Genomic DNA, 20,528 nt, shown 5'->3' with positions numbered 1-20,528 from the left:
AGGAATATTTGGGTAGTGGTTCATGGTGGTACTGATCTCCCACTCCATCAGCTGCCCTGACTCTCAACATCTACACACGCCTGGGAAGGGCTGTGGCCCTGGATCTCTGTTCTAGCTTTCTCAAAAATAATTCCAGCTTAATGCAAATACAGGGAAAACTCTAGGGGGAGATTTCTATCTAGATGTCTGGAGAGAAGAGGGTGTGCAAGGTAAGGTTTAAACTAACTTACTGCTCAAAACTCTGGGAAACAAAGGCCCTGCCTTGGAAACTGGGCTGTTGAAGTTAAAAACAGTTTTCAAGGATTACTGAAAGTAGCTAAGAGAAGGTGGCAGATCTAAACCACCACTTCAGTTTGATAAAAGAAAGGTATTTGCATTCGACAGGCACAGGACAAGGCATTCCAGATTAAGAGGACTGGCTCAAATTCTGAATTTGGGAAGGAAACAAATATCACACAAGAAGTCTGGGTTTTCTGACACATTACATTCTGGAAAAGGAACAGGGTAATCACATGGGAAGGTTACAAGAGACAAATAGATTCATGTTGAAAATGAAAACAGTTTTAGAAAACAATATGAAGACTGAACAGCAATGAAACAGGGCCCTTGACTTCACAGGCTTTACCAGAGAACTGTGGAAAGACAAGAGAGCAGTACCTACAAAACCTCACTAAACTGACAATGTCAGAGATCTGAGGACTTAAAACTAGTAAGATGTCAAACCATTATTCAGAATATTTGATGTGTATACAGTAGGTACTACATAGAAATCCCAAGTCAACAAGAAATTCAATATACAGGGGAATTCTTCTAGTAGCCTCACCTAGGACAAGAATACCAAAGACAGACTGCTCAGAGAAATGCAGATTTATTTCCACATCTGTCTGTGTTCACTTGAGGTTGGTTGCATGTTAAGGGGTGAGTTTGCAATCCACAAAGATAACCAGAAAGAAGCTCATCTTTGGGACTTTGTAAACCCAGACACATGAGTAACCAGCGTTAGTTCTTGTGCCAGAAAATTTACAGTTTTTCCATAGAAAATATAGTTAAGCTTACTGTTCTCATAATCAGATTGGAAAACTGCTGTGTCAAATGTTTTAGCCCTAGATAGAGCCGGGTGCAGAGTCGAAGCCTTTGCAAGTCATATGGGAGCAGAGGGTAGCAGTGAAGTGCTCACTCCAACAGCAAGATTCACTTTCCCTGGGTGGAACTCTGACCTGTCTTGGAGTAAAGGTCTGAAAGTTTTGAGTAATGGATCCATTATCTTGTAAATAAGACCTCCCATTAACAGGAGTAGGAAGGAAGTTAATCAGCTCTAGATTAAATAGACTACTAGCATTAGGGACTTCAGTACCTTCTTCATTTCATTAACCATCTGTACTATGATAAGAACATTTTATTTCTCTCTCTTCTGCCTCTCCCTCCAGACATTGGGGGAAGAACCAGCAAATGCTTCTTCATAATAAACTCCACCTCATGAGCTTTAGTTTAAAGATTTTAGACTGTTTCAGTCCAACACTGTGCTCTAGTGTGGAAGTGATATAGCAAAAATGAACAGATAGTATAGAGCTCAGCGAGTTAATAGGCACTCCCACACTCAATGTCAGCATTTTCCACAAATGAAGAACTGAAGCTCTCTCATAAAAAGTCCTTCTGCTTCACACTGTAAGAATAAAGAAATTTTGTAAAGAATAAGACACAATTAAAGGAAACAGTCTGAAGGAAGAGGAAGGAACATGTCCTTTCAGCCTTATCAGATCTGTCCTATAGAGCAGTAGCCCTTTCAACCACATCCCCTGCCACCTCTACTCCTCAGTTCAGGTCTGTGCAGTACCATGAAGCAGTAAGTTGCACTGACACTTTGCAGTTTTATAGTGGTGCAGCAAAGTATGAGATAAAATTATTTCTTTGCTTGCTAAAGAACTACTTTCTATTCACATCTTGTAGGAGATCTGGCAGCAAGCAGATTCTGCAATCTGTTTGATGGAAGAGAGCTGTCAGTCTGGCATGTCAGGGAAGCAGCAAGGCAGTTAGGACAGTCCAGTGTTGGAAGAGATTTACCCAGAGGGGCTGTGCAGTCTCCAGTCTTGGAGAGTTTCAAGGCCAGACTTGATAATGCCCTGAGGAACCTGAACTGATCCCACAGATGACACTGCTCTAAGCAAAATGTTGGACTCTAAACTCCCTCAGGTCCCTTTCAAGATGAATTTTTCTGTGATTCCACAACGAGATACTAGCAGCCACCTACAGAGAGGAGAATGAAGTAAAAGAACGTCCTATCACTCTGGTTCCCACACATCAGCCACTGACCTCTGCAGCCCTTGCTTCTACAGCTGAAAGCGTATGCTGGCACTGCCTCCACCAACGTGCCAGCTGCCTAAAATACCACGGAGCTGCACAGTGAGAGCTCATTTATCTCAGAGCTACAATTAAGCACTGTGGCCACAGGTCTGTCGATCTAGTCAGGGCGGTGTGACGACTCCAGGATGCTGCCAGCTTTTCTTTAATCCATTACAGATTATCGAGTCCTATTTTGGGGCAGTTGAAGATCCAGACATTGTAAGGAAGGGCTCATGATTGCTGGAATGAAGCAAGTTACTGCTTTTTCTTAAGCCACCATCAACAAGAAAGGAAGCAAATTTCTGATAACCTGGTAAATAGATTGACCTTTTCAGTCTCTGACAAATCAGAGCCAAGTCACCAGCACTGAAAAAAATACACTGTTCCTCCACAGATAACCTAGAAATAAGTTAAGGAAGAGAACCCACACACAGGAAAATCACTTGTAGAATAAAAGTGAGCAACTTCTTACACAACTGACAAATCCTTTTGCACACACAAGTGGTCCTGCTCAGCCCAGGCTGCAGATGTGCAATGCTAAGCATACCTCTCCCTTGTTCTCCCTGGGAAGCAGCAGAGGTTCCCAGACAGCTCAGAGAAGTGGTCTGCATACCAGACTCTTGTACAACACAGATATTTAAACAGTGTCTGGAGCAGGGAGGAAAAAAAACCCCAGTAGCCATTTTCTTGATTATGATACCACAATTAATGCCCATCAGTTATTGAAGGCTCTCCCTGAAAAAAGTATTTTTGAAGCTGCTTATCTGGCCCAAACATTTGATCATTCATTAGTGTTTCTCAGAATACTGGGGAGTGAAACATCAAATATTCAGGACCAAATTGTTCCCTTAGAAACTTGTGACAAGCATCCCTGACACACACAGAACAGGGCATGGAAACCCTACAGCAGAGTTCAACCAACTGCTTCTCCCCAGCTACAGCACAAATGCAGCCTGCAAGATTTCCAGTAAACCCAGTGACATTCTTTCTGTTGTAAAGCAAGAGGTTTGTTAGTGAAAAAATTCCTCTCAGCTAATATTGAGTGAAAATATTGCCAAGTGATTCACATCCCTTCAGTGGCTTGATAATGTCTGATTTATGTACGTACACAATTAAAATGACAGACAGTCATGAGTTTTAGGGAACAGTTATCACAAAGAGCTGGTCGCAGAAGAAGGTGAAAAAGTCATCTCCAGATTACCATTAGCAAATGTAAGGTAATGCTCCGTGCTGGTTTTTTGCCTTATCTGTGAGCAGGTGTGCAAATGAATAGAACAATGCAGGCACAAGACTGCCCTATTCTGCCAATGTCCAAAGAAATCCAGCAAGGAGGTGGCTCACACATCAGTTACTCACAGCTCCCATTGTCTGCCCTCCAACGATATTAACTCTTTGCTATCTCTTTTCTCAGGAAACTCTCTGTAACAGGTTCCCTTAAAGTTTTCATTGACAAATTCCAAAGCTTATCTCAATTCAGTAATTTTGGAAAACAATTTAAAGCTTGACTGTTACTTATTCACTGCTCATTATATTGTCTGTGGAAAAAAACCAACACACTTTACTCTTCATTCACTGTCAGATGCCATCCCACTCTCAAGCTGTCACATTCATAGGAAGTTGCTGAAGTGAAGCTTCAAGGTTTGATTAGTTTTACATTTACATTTAATTACGGGCCAAGATTAAGAGGTAAGATACCTCCCTTATATATACACTAAGGAACACAGGCACCAAACTTCAGGAATGCAGTGTCTGAAGACAAGCCTCCTGGTGGCCACCCATCAGGCAGCCCAGCCCAAACCCAACCAACCTCCTCCCTGTACAGCACAATTAATAAAGAGAGGAAGCTGATGAGGAAAGGAGTGACTGGAAGACTGAGCAAGAGAAATTATGAACGGAATTCGATGTTGGGTTTAAACAAGTTATTTCTGGGAAAGAAAAAAACCCCAAGGTTTTCCAGTTATTGTATGTGACTCTACCACTTCCATTTTTATGATAACTGCTTTATAAAAACCTGCCTGTGGTCTGCTAGGACTTCTTTTTCCTGTACTGAACACCCTTTAAACCTTTTGATTAAACAAGTCAGCAGCCAGCGAATCCTTTTCAGGCAGGAACTTATCAGATACTAGCTGTTAGCTTAATCACCAGAGAGATCAATTCTTAATTTGACCGCTTTAGTTTACACTGCTAATTAAGTAACATTTCGCTTATTAGTTGAACCTAATCATTCCATTTGAATTAAGTCACAGTGTCGTGTCAGAACACAGTGCTGGGTTCTCCCAGGAACCATGGCTGGGTGTGGTAGCATACTTTGTTCTGCTCCTGCAGAGAGAAGCCCCACATGGAGATGGGGAAAGGCAATCCAGCTCAGGGCACCAGACCTCTCAGAAAGGCTGGAAAGGTGGGTTTAACATGTGTCTGACTGTCACCATCACAGGAGCTGAGCAGTTTTAACTCCTTGCAGACAAGCAGCCGACCCTGGGAGCAGGAAGTTGGTGGGTGGAACTCCTGACGCAATGCAAACCGAAGCAGTTGCAGCTTAGTTTAATACAAACCCTCTTGAGTCCACGTTGACAAATTCTTTAACAAGCCCTGTGGTTACAGGGAAGCTGGTTTCAGTCTGAGTCACTCCTGTTCAAACAGTTTACTGGAAATGGAGGGGAGGGGGAATTTTCAGAGAAGTCATGTGATGGCCAGACAAACCACAACCAGTAAAGGTTCAGTGGAGTCAAAAACAGGTCCCAGCAACAACTGACACAGTGTGCAGATGGCACTCAATCATTCACCAACGAGTCCTGCTGCATCTCAGCAGTTCTAGGGATTTAACCCCTTTTTTCAAGCTCGTGTTCTTTCGGAGGCGAGACACAGTTTGGAAAGTAAACAAACAGCAGTGGCTGATAGTAACATAGGCAACTAGAAAATATTTTTACATGGAAATTTGGCTGCAGCAATGCTGCACAGAAGCAAAGCCCGATATGTAAATCATTAGTCCTTAAAAATATGCCACTTAATGAATCCAAACACAGCCATTAAGGGTTAGATACATAGCAAAGATGTTAGTACTTTCTCCTCTTAGCAAGGAGTACCATGATACAGCAAGGGCCCACGCAGTACGTGTTATCACTAAGGACCTTGAGAGAAGCTGGCATTAAAAGCTTCATTTTCACCAGAAACCTCCGTCAGCTTTAAGTGTCCCAGCATGACAGAGAAAAGATGAGAATACTTAACAATGAGCAACTCAAACTGGCAAAAGAGAGCCCCTGGCACACGTGTGTGTAGACATGAAACTCTACAAAACTATGCTTGCACTGTATTATTACCAATGTGCTGCCCCAGCACTAAGTAGTAGATTCACTTCCCCTAATTGAGAGGTTGGTTTGAACGGCTGCACTGGAGATACTCCCCATGGCTGAAGGGAACTCTGATAAAAAACTCCTTTGCTCTGGAATTTGACTGGAAGAGAGTTAACAGCAACTGAGACACCGTTTCAAACATCTGTAATTTTTAAATACTGCCTTAAGTATCAACAAATCAGACCGAGTTGCTCTGTTCCTATCGCATGCTGGGCTCTGCATTGTGTGGAGCTCTGAGAAAAAAGCCCTGCTTGTAAACCACACTCCTTCTCCAGGGCAAAGCCACTGGATTTGAACAAGAGCAGCCACGAGGCAGGAGCAGCTCTGACGCTGCCTTTATGTAACTGGGACTAACTCCCTGGTGTGCACACACAGAAAGGAGAAGCGAGTGTTCCTTTAAATCGAGGGGCTTTTTCTGAAGTATGCTAATGGAGAGTAGAAGGCAGACTTACACAGCATCTGCGGGCTAATGAGTTTTTTCAAAACCTAGCTCAAGGAGACAGGTCACTTAGGTTTGAGATTTATGACAGAAAATCCATAAAGTAAATAGTATTTTACTCAGTGTAACTTCTGGGCACTAAACCTTTACGCTGTTTAATTCTTTTTAAGTTCCTTTTTTTCTTGCTTTTTAGTGCCAAGCCAGCAGGCACACTCCCCCTCAGATCCTTCAGGCTGGATGTTATATTCATGGTCTATTCTCACCATAGAAGATCCTCATCTGTTCCTCCAAATCACCATTGTTTTTGAGACACAGCAGCGACAAGCTTTCTGAACACACGCACACAAACACGTCAAGCCACTTGGCTTTGCCTCGTAGGCACAGAGCAGCTCAGCAGAAGTAGAGGGGGGAGCTGTCCTTAAAAATCTAACACACCCTTTTTCTTGCCTTACGACAAGGCAGGACCAAGTGAGACCTTTACACTGAAAGAAGGCTCCTGTCATTTGACGTCAAGCATTTGTAGTGGTCTCCGTGGCACAGGACACTTGTCACATCCCCCATGTTTTCTTAAGCACAAGGCTTCAGCTCGGGAGAGTGGCAGAAGCTGACGTGGGGAATAAAAACTCTTATTGAGCAATTTTAAAAATAGACATCGTGACTGCTGGTGAATAGCAATTACAGAACAAAGAGCGATAAGCTATGTTGAGGACTGGGATTTACTCCGGGTGGTAGGAAAAGGCAGGCCTGCCTCCCACAGACATCTAGCAAAACCATGACTGAAGCCAAAAGCCAGAAGGAAGTCCCATTAGCAAATGGAAAAAGTGGAGCTGTCAGTTTTATGAGCGCAGCACAATTTCATCCGACTGTCGAAGCCTCGTCTCAAAAGAGTTTTACAGAACCCAAACCACAAGTGGAGTTTAAAAAGAGTTTTTTTTTTTCCTGGCCATCCATCCAGAAAGCAACAAGCTTCAATCCAAATTCAATTGCCAAGAAAATAATATCAAAAGTACTGGTAAATAACACTATCATTTTTCTTTCTTGGTTACGCCGTGCCGTTTGTTTCCGAAGGGCAGGGTGCAGCGAGCTGCATCTTGGCCTCTCCTGAATAAATGCTCTCTAGCAAAAAACTTCTTCCCAAGAAACTTACTGTGCATTTTGGAAACCAGCACGGGCTGCTCCCACAACTCTACATGCATATAATTTGCTGGGAGTGTTTCAGTGATCACAGATAACATTTCAGCTCTCCACTCATGTATTCGATTGGTTTTAGGGTTTTTTTGGGGGGTTGTTTTTGATTGTGTGGTTTTTTTTGTTTGTTTGTTTTTTTTACCATGACTTAATTTTTATCGTTAAGGTTTACTTTGGAAAGAAAAGACTCATGAGAGACTAGAGAACAAAGCAGATTTCCCCCTTCCCCCCCCATATTTAAAGAAATAGAAGAATTTGCTATTTAGAATAGCAGAAAAACTCTTTGGAACTATCTAGTAAGGTGAGGCTCTCAAGAAACACAGGGTTTACTGTTAGAATTACTAGATAGCACTCAGTATTTCCAGACAAATCACTTTCTTTCATGGAAAAGCTTCATCCATTTTTGAGGAAAAGGAGGGAAAAAATTTAAACGTATATCTTTATATTAAGAAAATACACTGGCAGAACAGCTGAAAGACAGTAGTGCTTGGTAAATAGCATCTGCTGTTTTACTAGCAGTCTTATGACTTGTTTCAATGTGGTGGCAGACAACAGGATAAGAAAGAAAAAAAACAGAAGAGAAATATAGTGGAAAGTCATCTGAGGAAAAAATGTGTACTTCCTTCTAAAATACCATCAATAACTTGTGAACAGGATGCAAATTCCTGACCCAAATGAAAAATTATCTGCAATAATATCTGACTGATGTACAGCATCAGTTGCAAACTATGGTGTAACACAAGAGGTATTTAATTCATCAAGAAAATAAATGACAAGAGCAACAAAAAGGGATTCAGAGCAGTTTGGTTGCATTATCACTTCAGGAAAAATGTGTTTCCTCAGGCTGATGAACGGGTCATGCACTGGCCCCTGAGGGTGTTAGTGACAAGGCAGGCAAATGTCATCTGAAGGTGATGAGATGACTGAAAATCATCTCCTGGCCCAGGGAGGCTTTAAATGCAGCCATGACTAGCAACTTCCTCTACCACTGGTTTGTTAGCCCACTTTCTCCCTACCTTTATTGTGCTGTTCTTGGAAGCCTATATAAATGTAGCAAACACTTTGGCTGCACTATCATATATGCTTCAACAAGCTGCATTCTTGTCCTCCCATCACCAGAGATATCTACCCAGCAGAGGATCTTTTTCCATCCCTGGGAAGTCCCTTATGAACTCACACCAACTGATTTTTGGCCCTTCCCGTTTAATTGGAATGGTTATTTACTCCATCTAGTTGTTCTGTGTTTTATTAATTTTGTTGTTTCGCACTGTTCTTACTTGTGCAGTCTCTGCATGTTCCAGCATCTCCTCAAATTCCTGGTATTCCTCATCATCAGGTTCAGCACCAGAGAGTCGGGCCGCCCTCGCCATAAAATACGGGGGCAGCTCTCCAATGGCTGTGCCAGCACCCTGGGAAAAGAGTAAGTCTGATTTATTTTTGTGTTTATTCTCAAATAGGAAACATGTGATATGCACAGTCCCGTGGACATTTCCAACCATCAGAACTGAGGAGACCAGCTGCTTTGAGAAGTTTGCTTTTATCCACCAGGTCAAATTTCTCCCGATTCAAAACCCCGTTTTCCCCTTTTCCTTTTTTAGCCAAATCCAGCTCCTCTCAGGGGGCAGGGCTGGGAGCCAGTGGCTCCTAAGCTGTGGTGCTGCCTGGGGCCTGGCCCCGTGTCCCACCCCAGCCCTGACTCAGCACCACGGCGCTGCCATCTCCCTCCCCATGTGATGCCAGACATCTGCCTGCATGTGACAGCCCGTGCTCCTGAGCAGCCTTCAAAGCCATCTGGGAACTCCTCCTGGGTGCCGTCACCTCCTGTACTTGCTCAGTCATGAGCCTGTGCAAGTGCCTGCTAGAAAACGGGCTCGAGCTTTACTACAGCTCTGAGCAAGGAAAATAAGGTTAAGCAAAGCTCCATCTCCAGTTTTCTCTCTCCTGTAGATAGAGTAAAGAAAGCCAAGGGAACCTGAGATGAAAGCATGATTGCTTTCTCACCACAGGAAAATTATATTTGTTTTCTCAGGACATCAAATGACTCATTTCAATCTTGTGGGTAAACGCAACTTTAGCTTAACCAAGGAAAAAGAGAAGAGACAGCTAAGACTGAGCATATGGATAAAGAGAAGCTAATGAAACAGGAACCTGGACTAAACCCAGAATGGTTTAAATAGAGGACAGGTAACAGCACAATAGTTGGGCAACACACTGGAAAGTGCTAAAAGTTAGTGACATGCAGATGGCTTTTCTCTCTTAGGGTCAGTACTGAGCAACAAATGCTTTTCTATTCCTTTGCAGCAGTGTGAAAGCTTTTGAATTTCCTTTGTTCCTGCTCTATATGCAGCTGCAAGCAAGGGAGAATTCCAGCTGCTGTGGAGATTCCAAATCAACAGGTTGCGGTTTGAAACACCGCCGCTCTCTGGAGCTACCCAGACTGTTAAAGGCTCAGTTTAAGCACACTAAGTGCACAGCCTCATATGTTTATGCCCTTGTTTTCCACAGAAGAAAAATTTAAACGAGTGCAACAAGCTGAACTTCATTAATCTGCCTATTTCTGGCACAAGGGAAGATATGCCTGAAAACAGTAGCAACAACATTTCAGAAAAATTAACTTGAGGTTATGTTTTCAGGGTGATGCAAGAACAAAAAGTCACATTGCTCCTCCAGACTCTGCCAATTTGCTTTGGCTTCGTTTTGTTCACTGAGGAAGAGGTTTGCATGAGCGTTCTGGACATGAACTTTCTTTAAATTGGATAAGTCACATGCTCATTCTTACAAAACATTTCGGAGGTGCAACAAAAATCATATGATTCCATGTCTGCTGGAGATAGGTTCCTTAAGTGCATTGAAAAAAAAAACAAACCAACATTAAAAAACCCCAGAAGCAATTAAGGCATCAAAACCAGTAACTATTTAACTGCTTTTTGTATCACTGGTTGTCCATTTTCACCATTTAACTTTGAATGCCAGTTTTACACAGAGATTCCTTGGGCTCACAACAAACTGGAAAGGCAAATGCTAATCAAAATTCTTTTACACAAATACATTCAGAAAAGGGGAAATTACTCCACTAGAAAGAGTCTTTTAAACAGATTTTATCCTGGTCAGGACACAGGCTGCCTGTTCTGCTAATCCTGAGCAATTAAACATTTTTATTCTTTCCCCTTATTTCTTGTAAAAGAAAAAAAGCTGCAGCACATTAAAAATGTAGGGGACTATTGAATTCCTTGTCCCTGTGGGATGGAAGGCTGTGAAAACTGGCATACACCTAGCAGATTGTTTTTTGAGAGTCCTGCTGCAGGCCAGGACTGGTGGAGCCAACTTTTTACAGTGATTGAAGAAAGCATCACTTTCATTTCACCCAATAATTCCTTAGATACAGTGATATTTAATCCTCGTAACACTCATTATCAGCAAAACCAGCTATCGCTGACATGCAGGGGACTAGTAATGATTTTAATCTCTGGAAAAAAAATGTACCTAGTTTAAGTTGGCTGCAACAGCCACGGATGTTTTTGTGATCCGAATCAAATCCCTTGTGCAGATAAATCCCTGCATTCAAACCTTGCAGGATACTTAGTCTGGGTAGCTTTATAGCCAGAGGTCTGCAAAGTTCCCACTGGGACTGACCTGCTTTCAACATTTCACATGAAGACTTACATTGCTACCACCCTCCTGTCTCCCTCCAAGTAATCAAGGAGATTGGACAGATTTCACTCTGGAGCCTTTGAACATAATTTCACTTTCCAAGTCTAAAGGCAACAGGCTGCTGGCATTGCTGAAGCTGTTCTGCACAGGGCTCCATGTGCTGCATCACAGCACATCTGTCTCTATCTGGTGACTCCTTTTCTTTTGCATTTAGCCAGCAGTTATCATAACTTCAAATTTTAAATGTAATTAGAAGTTGCTAGTCCCATTAAAAAAAAAAAAAAAAAAGATTGTTAGCTCATGCAATCATACCCAGATTAGGAATTAAATTTAATATTCCTGGTTTCAGTTTAAAAGAAGAAAATTAATTAAATTCCACTTCATTTTTTTTAATAAAGGTTTCAATTTGCAAAACTGGCCCTTTCACTTCGTGGAAGTCACCATTACTTTTAACCCAAGTGTCCATTTAACAGCAGAGTGACAGAATCAAAAGGAAGTTTCTTCAACAGCTACCATAAAAAGTGAACTGGAATTAGGACAAAAGAAACACTGGGAAGAAGCAGCAGCAATTGCCAACTTGATTTGGCTTACAGGAAATTAGCAAGCGATGTTTATGTACTCTTGAAACATTCCAAGAAAGCATAACATGACACTAGACACCACGGGCAGACAGAGGATGCTCCCAAGGGAAACACTCGTGGAGACAGAGCTCAGTGAAAAGGTAGCAGAGAGTGAGCTTGAAGGGGAGGAGGAAGAAAAGGGGGGGATGAAAGAGTGGGGTTCAAATGTTCCAGCTCAGTCCTGCTCCCTTGTCCTTCCCGAGCCTGCACCAAGAAACCCAGCTCAAATTAGAGACTGAAGGTACTGTCTGTTCTCCCTCATGGCTGCTCAGGGTACAGGCTCTCAATGCTTGCAGCTCTGTTAACTCATTTCTAAACGACTTCATTCTCCTCACAGCTCAGTTATTTTACATGCTGAAGATTAAGCAATGGATGTTTACCCTCAGCTACATTTTGATTTTGCAGCCCTAGAAACGTAATGGTAAATGCCATTTTTATTACTCTAGTCTCCACTAAACAAACATAAGCAGAGTGGGACAAGGAACAAAATAAAAAGAAATCTTATATTTATGGTCTTATAAGTACTTGTGTGTTTAGCTACTTACCAAGCATTCAGGAAATTCTATCGTCTCATTAGAAAAAGTGAAATTTAAGATGTACTTTGCTTCTTGAGAGGGCTGCAAGCCCACTTTTTCTGCTAGTGTTTTGACATAGTTTTAAAAGTTGAAGTGAACAAAATTGCCTTAATATACCTTATCATATCATTAGAAGGAACAGACATCAGATACCATGTATTTTCAGAATTTCACATCTCTACATTTGATTTAAACAACCAAGAAATTATTAATTAAATCATCAGAAGCCAGTAGGAAAACAAAGTCAATTTGGCATGCAGTTCACAGCAGATGCATCTGTGTAAACTTAATTCAAAATAACCTACACGTAATGAAAAAAATATCTTGGCTAATCAAAATCCTCCAAAAATCAAGCTTCTATAAAAGGCTGGGAGGGGGGGAAGGAAAATAGAAAGGAAGTTCCAATGACAGCGTTTCCTAAGACCCTGATTCAATTAAAAGCTAACTTGCTTTTCCTGTTTTAACTGAAAAGTTAGCCTTGATGGGAACAGGCAGAGAAACAGAAATAAAATACCTAAAAATGTGCAATGTAACACTCTCTTACTTAACCCAATCTATTGATGCAACACAGAAAAATATTTCTGCTATAATATTGGGGCCCGAGTCCTTCATATGAGTAACTGCAACTATACCCAGGTTACAGGCTCAACATGTTTGGAATTTATTGTTCAACTGAACGTGGGGTAAGATCTGACAGCTAGGAGGTCATCTGGGATGCAGGTAGCCTCTCTGAAACTTACCTCTCACATCAACAGCTTTGAAGTCCCTGAGCATTTTTTAGGTTTAGAAAAGGAGTCAATACAGCAGATGGTAAAAGATAGCCAGAAATATCCTATTACTTCTTTTTAAAGGACATTAAAATTACCCAGGGCTAGAAAGTTAATCAGTTAGGCATCTACTCACGTTGCCAATATAGATGTTACTGTTGGCAGGGTAACCCATCATTATTTGGCTAATTCAGGAATTTTTCTGTGTTGCTGGACATAGAAATTAAGTGCATAAATGAAAATGGCTTGAGTTTTATAAATGAAACCTTACCCACATGCAGGCCTCCAGCCTGACTTTTGAGATGATAGCCCATAAAGAGATGGATCCTTCAGGCACCTCCTCATCAGGGCAGATGATTTGATCTGGGTAGGGAGGCTCAGGAAAATCAACGGAGTTACATTCATATGCAGCAAGAGTAACCGATGCTATGTGTGGACCCTGCAAAAACCACAGGCAACTTCAGATGCATTTTATCTTAGTTTTAATAAAAGTTAAAAATATAACCTCACATTTGCCCCTAAAGCAAGAAGCTCAGGCTAAAATGTGTTTCGTGTTTCTCACTTTGAACATTAATGTTCTGCTTAAGGTATTTATGGCCTACAGCTTAATCAGAGCAGATGTTTTCCCTGTTGTTGCTTTTGGAGGATACAGGAATTTAAATTGTGTTATTTATTTTTTTTTAACAACTGGGACTTTGTGACATCTTACAGTGAACCTTCTCAATTTTTGGATCTTTCTCTAAAAACCAGTTGCTTAATTTGTGTTAGTTCTCCTGAGTATACAAGAAAGTGACCTTACCACTGTTTGCTAAAAATGCTTTGAAATATAATTCAAAATTTAAATGTTATTTAAATGCTATATAATTGAATTACTTCTAGTCTCCATCTTACATTAGAAGTTTTTTTTTTTCAAGCCTCCAAATAAAACTAGCATTAAAAAATCTATTCAAAAATTGAACTGCTGCATACTTAAAAAACTTGAAAGAATTGCCATTATTTTAATACAAAAGACGTGAGATATAAAATTATCAATTCAAATAATCTATGGCCTGAATGCTAGAGGTTGTAGCTAAGAAAGAAATCACATAGCAAGATGTCAGGGAAACATTATCTGGGGAAGAAAGAAAAAAAAAAAAAAAGTACTGAGTTAAACTAAGGTCTTTTCGTAAAATCACAGACTTAAATAAATTTTAAAGTTTAGTTACACAAACCTTAACTTCTGTTATTAATTATTTGATGGGTTAAGATGTTATGTTGGGAAACAAACTGTCAACTGTTTTATTCTCCGTTTTTTCCTTGAAATGAGTCATGTTTTACTAGACCTGAAAGGGAGCCTGATAGTCCTCACCCAAATCACAGCTGAATTTATTAGGGAATAGGGAGTGACAGTGTGACAGCTCAGCACTGCCAGTCCCCTGCACAGGCTCCCAGAGCTCACTTGGAAATGCAGGAGCCAGAGTAGGTTCTGAGGAGCCTGCAGGCATCATTTGCACATTAAAGTGGGAAATTCCAGAGCAGATCTCACACAAAAGGTGAAGCTCTGTGGCTTTTTCGAGACTTGCAGGCAAGAAGATTTGAGTTGGGTTCACTCAGTCAACATTGCAGGTCCCACTGAAGAGCCCAGAGCACTGGACTTACCCAATGACCTCGATACTGTAATTCTTTTGGTGACAGTGAAATCAGCTTGGAAAAAAAAAAAAAAATCTATATTTCTGTATGACAGCTGCAACTGTAGTTGTTATATGTAAACACTTCAAAATAAAACCATTCTTCTGGCACACAACTGGTAAAAGATGAGCCGCCCTGACACCCAGCAAATCCTTTTATATATTCCTTGTTACTTCATAGGAGACTAATTCAAAGTGCTGTGGATTATATGAATACCTAGATGCAGCCTGCTGAGATAAATGAGGCACAGAATCTCTTGCACAAAAAAAAAATAAAAGGTTCTTTGAAGTAAAATGGAAAAAGAGGGGATTGAGCAATCAATTCAGAGGAGTGATTTTGCTGGGGAAGGGAGGACAAAGAAGGGATGGCTGGATCAATGACTAACAGTGTATACTATCAACACCTCCCTAGGTCCCAACGGCAGTGAACCTCTTTGGTTCTTGTAGCAACATCATCCCTGTCCCCAGCAGCTTCCTACCTAAACAAATAACACATCTCTATTTCACTCATTGAGCACAGATGCAACAAGAGAGAACTTCCCTAAAATTGTAAAGTACATTTATGGCAAACCTGGGACCTTCTTTCTCCACTGTACTCTGAAACTTAGGGAACCAAATCCCCTCCCCAGGCTGACAGCTACCTTGGGACAAAAAAGGGCTCAGTCATCTTCCTGAAACAAATGGTTTTCACCTGGAGAAATTTGCAATAAAATTCTCTTGAATAACAAATTTGCATGGAGGAAATCCCCACGTACTGGAGTTGTAAATGACCATTTCCTATGTTCCCTTGAGAGTCAGGGTAAGGTCGTTGCCAAGGCAGTGAGATTTGGTGTGTGAATCAAGAAGTATGGCTTTCAGTTCCACAAAATTTGGAAGAGACACCACACTGCAGTGTAACTACAGCCAGCTGCAATGGGAGACTGTTTCAGTTCTATAATACAGACAAATTTAATCACTACTATAGCGAGGCTCCCACCTCCTTCCAAGGTTTCAGTGATGGCATTGGCAGCATTTCTTCTCCAACCACACACAAGGTGTGTACACAATGCCTAACTTAAGACTGCTGCATGAGCTCCCTCCTTGCCATGAGCAGCTTCTCTCAAGCGAGCTGCCATCCTAGAAATGGCTTAATGGTCTCAAAACATTGCCTTAGCAGGAGTTAAGAGAGCTCTCCCAGCCTCAGCAAATGTCTGCAAAAGGAAGAATTTTACAAGAAGGAGGCAATGGAAAAAAAAGCATCTCAAAAAGCAGCTGTAAATGGCCAGTGAGCCACCTGAAGACTACACTAACCGAATGTAATGCTCCCACGGCAAGGTAAACAATTCTATCATGGAAAAAAGTTGGAGCTCTGGAAGCCACAGAAGCCACATTTTAACTGGAATAAGAAATAAAGCATAAACGGTTCATTTCCAGTGACGAAGTGTGGAGTACTGGAACCCGGAGCGAGCCAAAGGAAAGCAGAAGAATCCTGTGTCCTCCTCTGGCAGCAGAGCCCAGCTGTCCTGCTAGTCCAATGGACAACGTCCCTCAGCTTGGCAGGCTGCACACAACATCTCTGACATCTGCTTTTGTTCTAGCTGGGCTCAGCAAGCTTACATGGAGCATTATACTTTCACAAAGCCGTGGTTACCAAGCACCTCAAAACAATGGTTGGCTAAACAGGACCATGGTTGCAGTGGGGGTGGAGGGAGGGTCACTGGATGTTTCATAAGACAGCTGCCATTTTGCTTTATATTTAGCAATAGTGATGGTTTAACTCTGACTGAAAGAGGGAACCAACTTCAAATGGGCTTTAGGTGCCACCTTTGGTAAATCCCAATCAACATAAGCTCAGATGTTTCCTCCATACTCCTCCCTGTGCCAGGAGTATTAATTCTCATACAATTTTTTAATCCTCTTCACAAATAATACCTCCTCCACCCTCTCCTCCTTCTCCACGTGGGGCCACAGTAAATACTCAGAGTGTTTTGCCTGTCTGCAACAGCTCAGTTTACTTCAACACTTGAGGAAAAGCTCTGAGAGAGCCCCTCTGACTCTAAGAGCAGCTCAACCTTTGAAAAGGGCATTTGCAGAACTACTTCAAACCCTGTCATAGCAGACAACAAACACTAAACCCAGGCCATGGCGATTTCATAGGCACCCTGCTTGCCAAAACAGGAAGAGTCACTGAAATTCAAGGCATGTAAGACCCTGAACATCAACTGTCTGTCCTCACCCTCTTCCAGGGATTTTTTTTTTCTTTTAAAGGAGGCACTAGGAAGGGCAGAGAAGAAATTGAGAAACATTCTGCTGACTCGGGTGAGGAACATTTGCTTGCCACTACTGACGACCAGAAGGAGCCTGTGGTTAGGCTGGAATGCGATTTGTTAGAAATATCTGTATAATTTACAAATCAAGCAAGACAAGATCTGGTCATCAAGAACAACTCAACATAAATCTGTTTTTTAGCAACAGTAATTTAAGGGAGTTTGGAAATCCCTATCTACACCACCCTCATGTCTCAGAGAAGGTAACCTCGAACTCTTGAACTCACAGGCCTTCAGAGAAGTTTTAGTTCAGTGACTGAAGGCAGCCAAGTTAGAATAGATGCTGCTCATCCCTAGAAATAAGTTCACTTTAAATGCTGTATCATGAAATTTTTAGAAAGTACAATCTTTTTATCTGTAAATCATGCTTGGAAGTTCATCAGTACAAGTAGGAGGAGATGGCAGGCACACGTAGAAAAAAGGCAAGAAATTAAAATCCTTAAAAATATGCTGGTAAGTGTCATTCTTACAACAGAAAAGTCTTTACCATAAGGAAAAATGGCTGAATAGCCAATTAAAAATAAATCTTTTTTCACATTATTAATCATTCTGTGCACCTACACTGTGAACACCATTAACACTATAATCAAACTCCACATCAAGTGCTGGTTTCTCACATGCCTCTTCACAGAACAGCCAACCTGAAGCGACACGAGCACAAAAACAACCACATCTAATTTTAACCTTTTATTTTAGGGGAAGATATAATTTTAGACTGGCTCTAATTTAGAAGCATTTCACAAAGGCAAGTGATATGTCTGCCAGCAAGCAAAATACTACACTGAACTCGCTGCTGAACTTAATGCACTAAAAATCTGTTTTCTTCCATGGATACATCACTTCTCATACTGGGTTCAAGACTCAGCCCTTCCACAGGGGGGAAACATGTCATGCTATATTTGATTAAGATAAATGGGAAAAACAAAAGCTTGCTTCTCATGGGAAACATCCTGCAAGCGTTGCCCCAGGCTGCGACTCATCTCATACTTATCCATGAAGTCATTACACCTCTCAAGAAAGTAACAGCAGCTACAGCATCTTTTTATCTCCACGAGCAATGGACAACAACCCACAAAGAAAAACGCTCTGTGATTAAGAGACAAAAGCTTGATCTGGAGATGACTAGTAAACATGTCAATCTAGTCTGTCTGTCTGTGCTACAAGATTAAAACATCTCATGATTTTACAGGATGTCTGGTATGCAGGGCTGGCTGTAAAACAGGACTCAGAATGAAGAAGGATCCCTACCCAGAGCATCCTCAAGTGACACCCACATCCACCAAGCAGCCCGGGCTAGTTTTAGCAGGCTCTCATGGCATTTCAGGCCATGTATTAACTTTACAATCACGTGTTAGCCAGTTTCTATTCCCACTTCAGTCAAGCCCTGCCCCACAATGCAGAGCTGATGGAAATTCCAAATGACGAGCCCCAAGCTCCAAATATGACTGAAGAACCACTGAGGAGCAGGCAGGGGGCACCACTGGATGCATGGCAGGGCCACGCTGCTGCTTTGAGGAGGAACATGAAAAGCAGACATTTCGTGAGACTGGGCCCACGCTACTTTCTATAGGTGCAAAGAGAGTCACGTCAGGGAAAGCACAATTGGAAGAATTCAAGTTTACCCTCCAGTGCTGACAGAAGGCAAAAATAATATGTCAGCATTCCCTCCTTGCCCTTCCCCAGCCACCCACTTATTTCTGAAAAATAAATCACAGCATCTATTCAAACTGACACTAGTAGTGCTGATTGGCTTTAAATGTCTCCAATTAGTGACTCTCTTGGGCTGTTATCATTAGTTCCAGCCTGTTCAAGGAAGCAGTGACATGAAAAGCACAAAGTTCAGGCTGTAGGTAAGAAAACAGAGCAGAAATTCCAAGGGAGCAAATGAGGAGAAAGCATAATGTGACCTCCCAGCAGAGTTATGAGACAGAACCAGTGACAAGGAAGTCGACAGCAGATAATGAAAACAAGGTGTCAGCATCTCTAAAAGGTAAAGTCCATCAACCTTCAAAAGGAAGCAGGGGGTGTACCAACCATCTTGCCACCTCCTCAGCTTGGTGTGAGCTCAGATCGCCATGGCTGGCCAAGAAGCTCAATACAGCTTGAATGTTAGTGTGGCACCACTCTCCTGTGGACTCCTGAGGAGTCAGAGGTGGCCAGTCCCGCACAGACGGACACGCTTCACGTGAGCTGTTCATGGCCCCAGTCCCAGCTCTGGAGATGCCAGCCAGGCTCTGACACACGGCCCAGCAGCCCCCGTGGGGCACTGTGGAGGTGACTGCTCCCAGCTGTCCCACCAGCCCCCACACCAGAGGCTGCCACCCTCGGAGCAGGCCAGCGGGACCAGCAGCAGCTGCTTGGCACTTGCCAGGCTTGCCCCCAGCAGAACTTAAACCATCTTCAGCCTCAGCTGACATCAGAGCACCAGACTGGGGGCTTGGGCTCAGCTCCCCATCTCCCACACTGAGCTGAGGAGCTGAGGGGACTGTTCTCCCACAGTGTGTCCCAAACCAGAGCTGCTGGTTTTATTCTCTGCAGGCATCTACAGGTATCCAACACCTACAACAACCGTGGGTTTGCTTAGAGGGACTAAGACTCCAAATGAACATTTTTCTCCTTGAAAATACCACTTTTAATCTCAGATTTTTCAAATGCAAACAAGCCACCAGAGGTTTTTAAGAACCACCCAGGTTACACAACTAATCTGGCAGCAGTGTCCAGTTTAACCCACTGGACCCTTCCAGTTCATCAGTGCAGTATTAATATCAGTGCTGCAGCTTCAAGCAGAACAGAGCCCACGAGAGCTGTAAGCAGGAGATCCCCTCAAGAGATGGTCAGCAAAAGTGATTTTTAAAAAAAAAAGTTATATGTTGATTCAAGTATTTCAGGATGTTTCAGCTCATTGTAGAAAGCTTCAGACAGCTGGAGGAAGTAGGTTTAAAGGCATGAAGGAAACAAATGAGAGAATAAGAGTCACAAACAACCCTTAAGCAAACAGGATCCGTTTCAACTTATTTTAGAATTAACTTCTGTCTTCTGTACCCACCATATATTTTTCTTCCAACTACCTTAACAAGACAATAGTAGTAATCTGAGCATAGATTTTAGACAGAACCAATTTTTATTTCATTTGTTTGAGGCTTGTAAATTGACATGTGAATTGAAGAACAGTATGGACTGGAAATGAACACCTCACTTCAAAATAATTCAGTGCTTGGAAGGGAGCAGTGCTGCACCCTCCCACCTGGCTGAGGTAGTCCAGCTTTTGTTTCTCACTTTTTCCTTTACACACAAACCCACTTTTCTGGGTTACTCACAGTAGTACAGAAAAGTTTAAGCGATCCACATGCAAAGAGCAAAACTTCTGAAGCTGACACTCACTATATGAAAATACTCCTGTACTAAACTTACAAGTAAATAAATTGAGAAAAAAAATGAGACTAAGTTCTGTGGATTTCCAAATTGTTCTGTCTCCTTCACAGAAGCAGAATAAGCCCTGTTATGTGAGTTTGGCTTTTTAGAAGCCCTTCAGTAACCTTATCATGAGTCCTCTTACGAGCTCAGCTCCTGGAACAAAATAACTAAAAGGAATTAAGTTTGATTTTAAAAAGTTTTCAGTAGTCTT

At 42.0% G+C, this 20,528-nt stretch overlaps 1 protein-coding gene across 1 annotated transcript in view; it reads right to left on the bottom strand.

Moving 5' to 3' along the window:
* VMP1 (vacuole membrane protein 1) overlaps window positions 1–20,528 on the bottom strand; it is a 57,249-nt gene that overhangs the window by 24,612 nt on the left and 12,109 nt on the right. The window contains exons 5-6 of the mRNA XM_008937434.1: window positions 13,202–13,369; window positions 8,595–8,726 (exon numbers count right to left, since the gene is read on the bottom strand). Of these exons, the coding sequence (XP_008935682.1) occupies window positions 8,595–8,726; window positions 13,202–13,369 (300 nt within the window). The remainder of the gene's footprint in view (window positions 1–8,594; window positions 8,727–13,201; window positions 13,370–20,528) is intronic.

Source organism: Merops nubicus, unplaced genomic scaffold (assembly GCF_000691845.1).
Source record: "Merops nubicus isolate BGI_N331 unplaced genomic scaffold, ASM69184v1 scaffold10583, whole genome shotgun sequence".
NCBI classification, from domain to species: domain Eukaryota; kingdom Metazoa; phylum Chordata; class Aves; order Coraciiformes; family Meropidae; genus Merops; species Merops nubicus.
The sequence above is the reverse complement of the archived record's forward strand: the minus strand, read 5'-3'. Positions and strand labels throughout refer to the sequence as shown.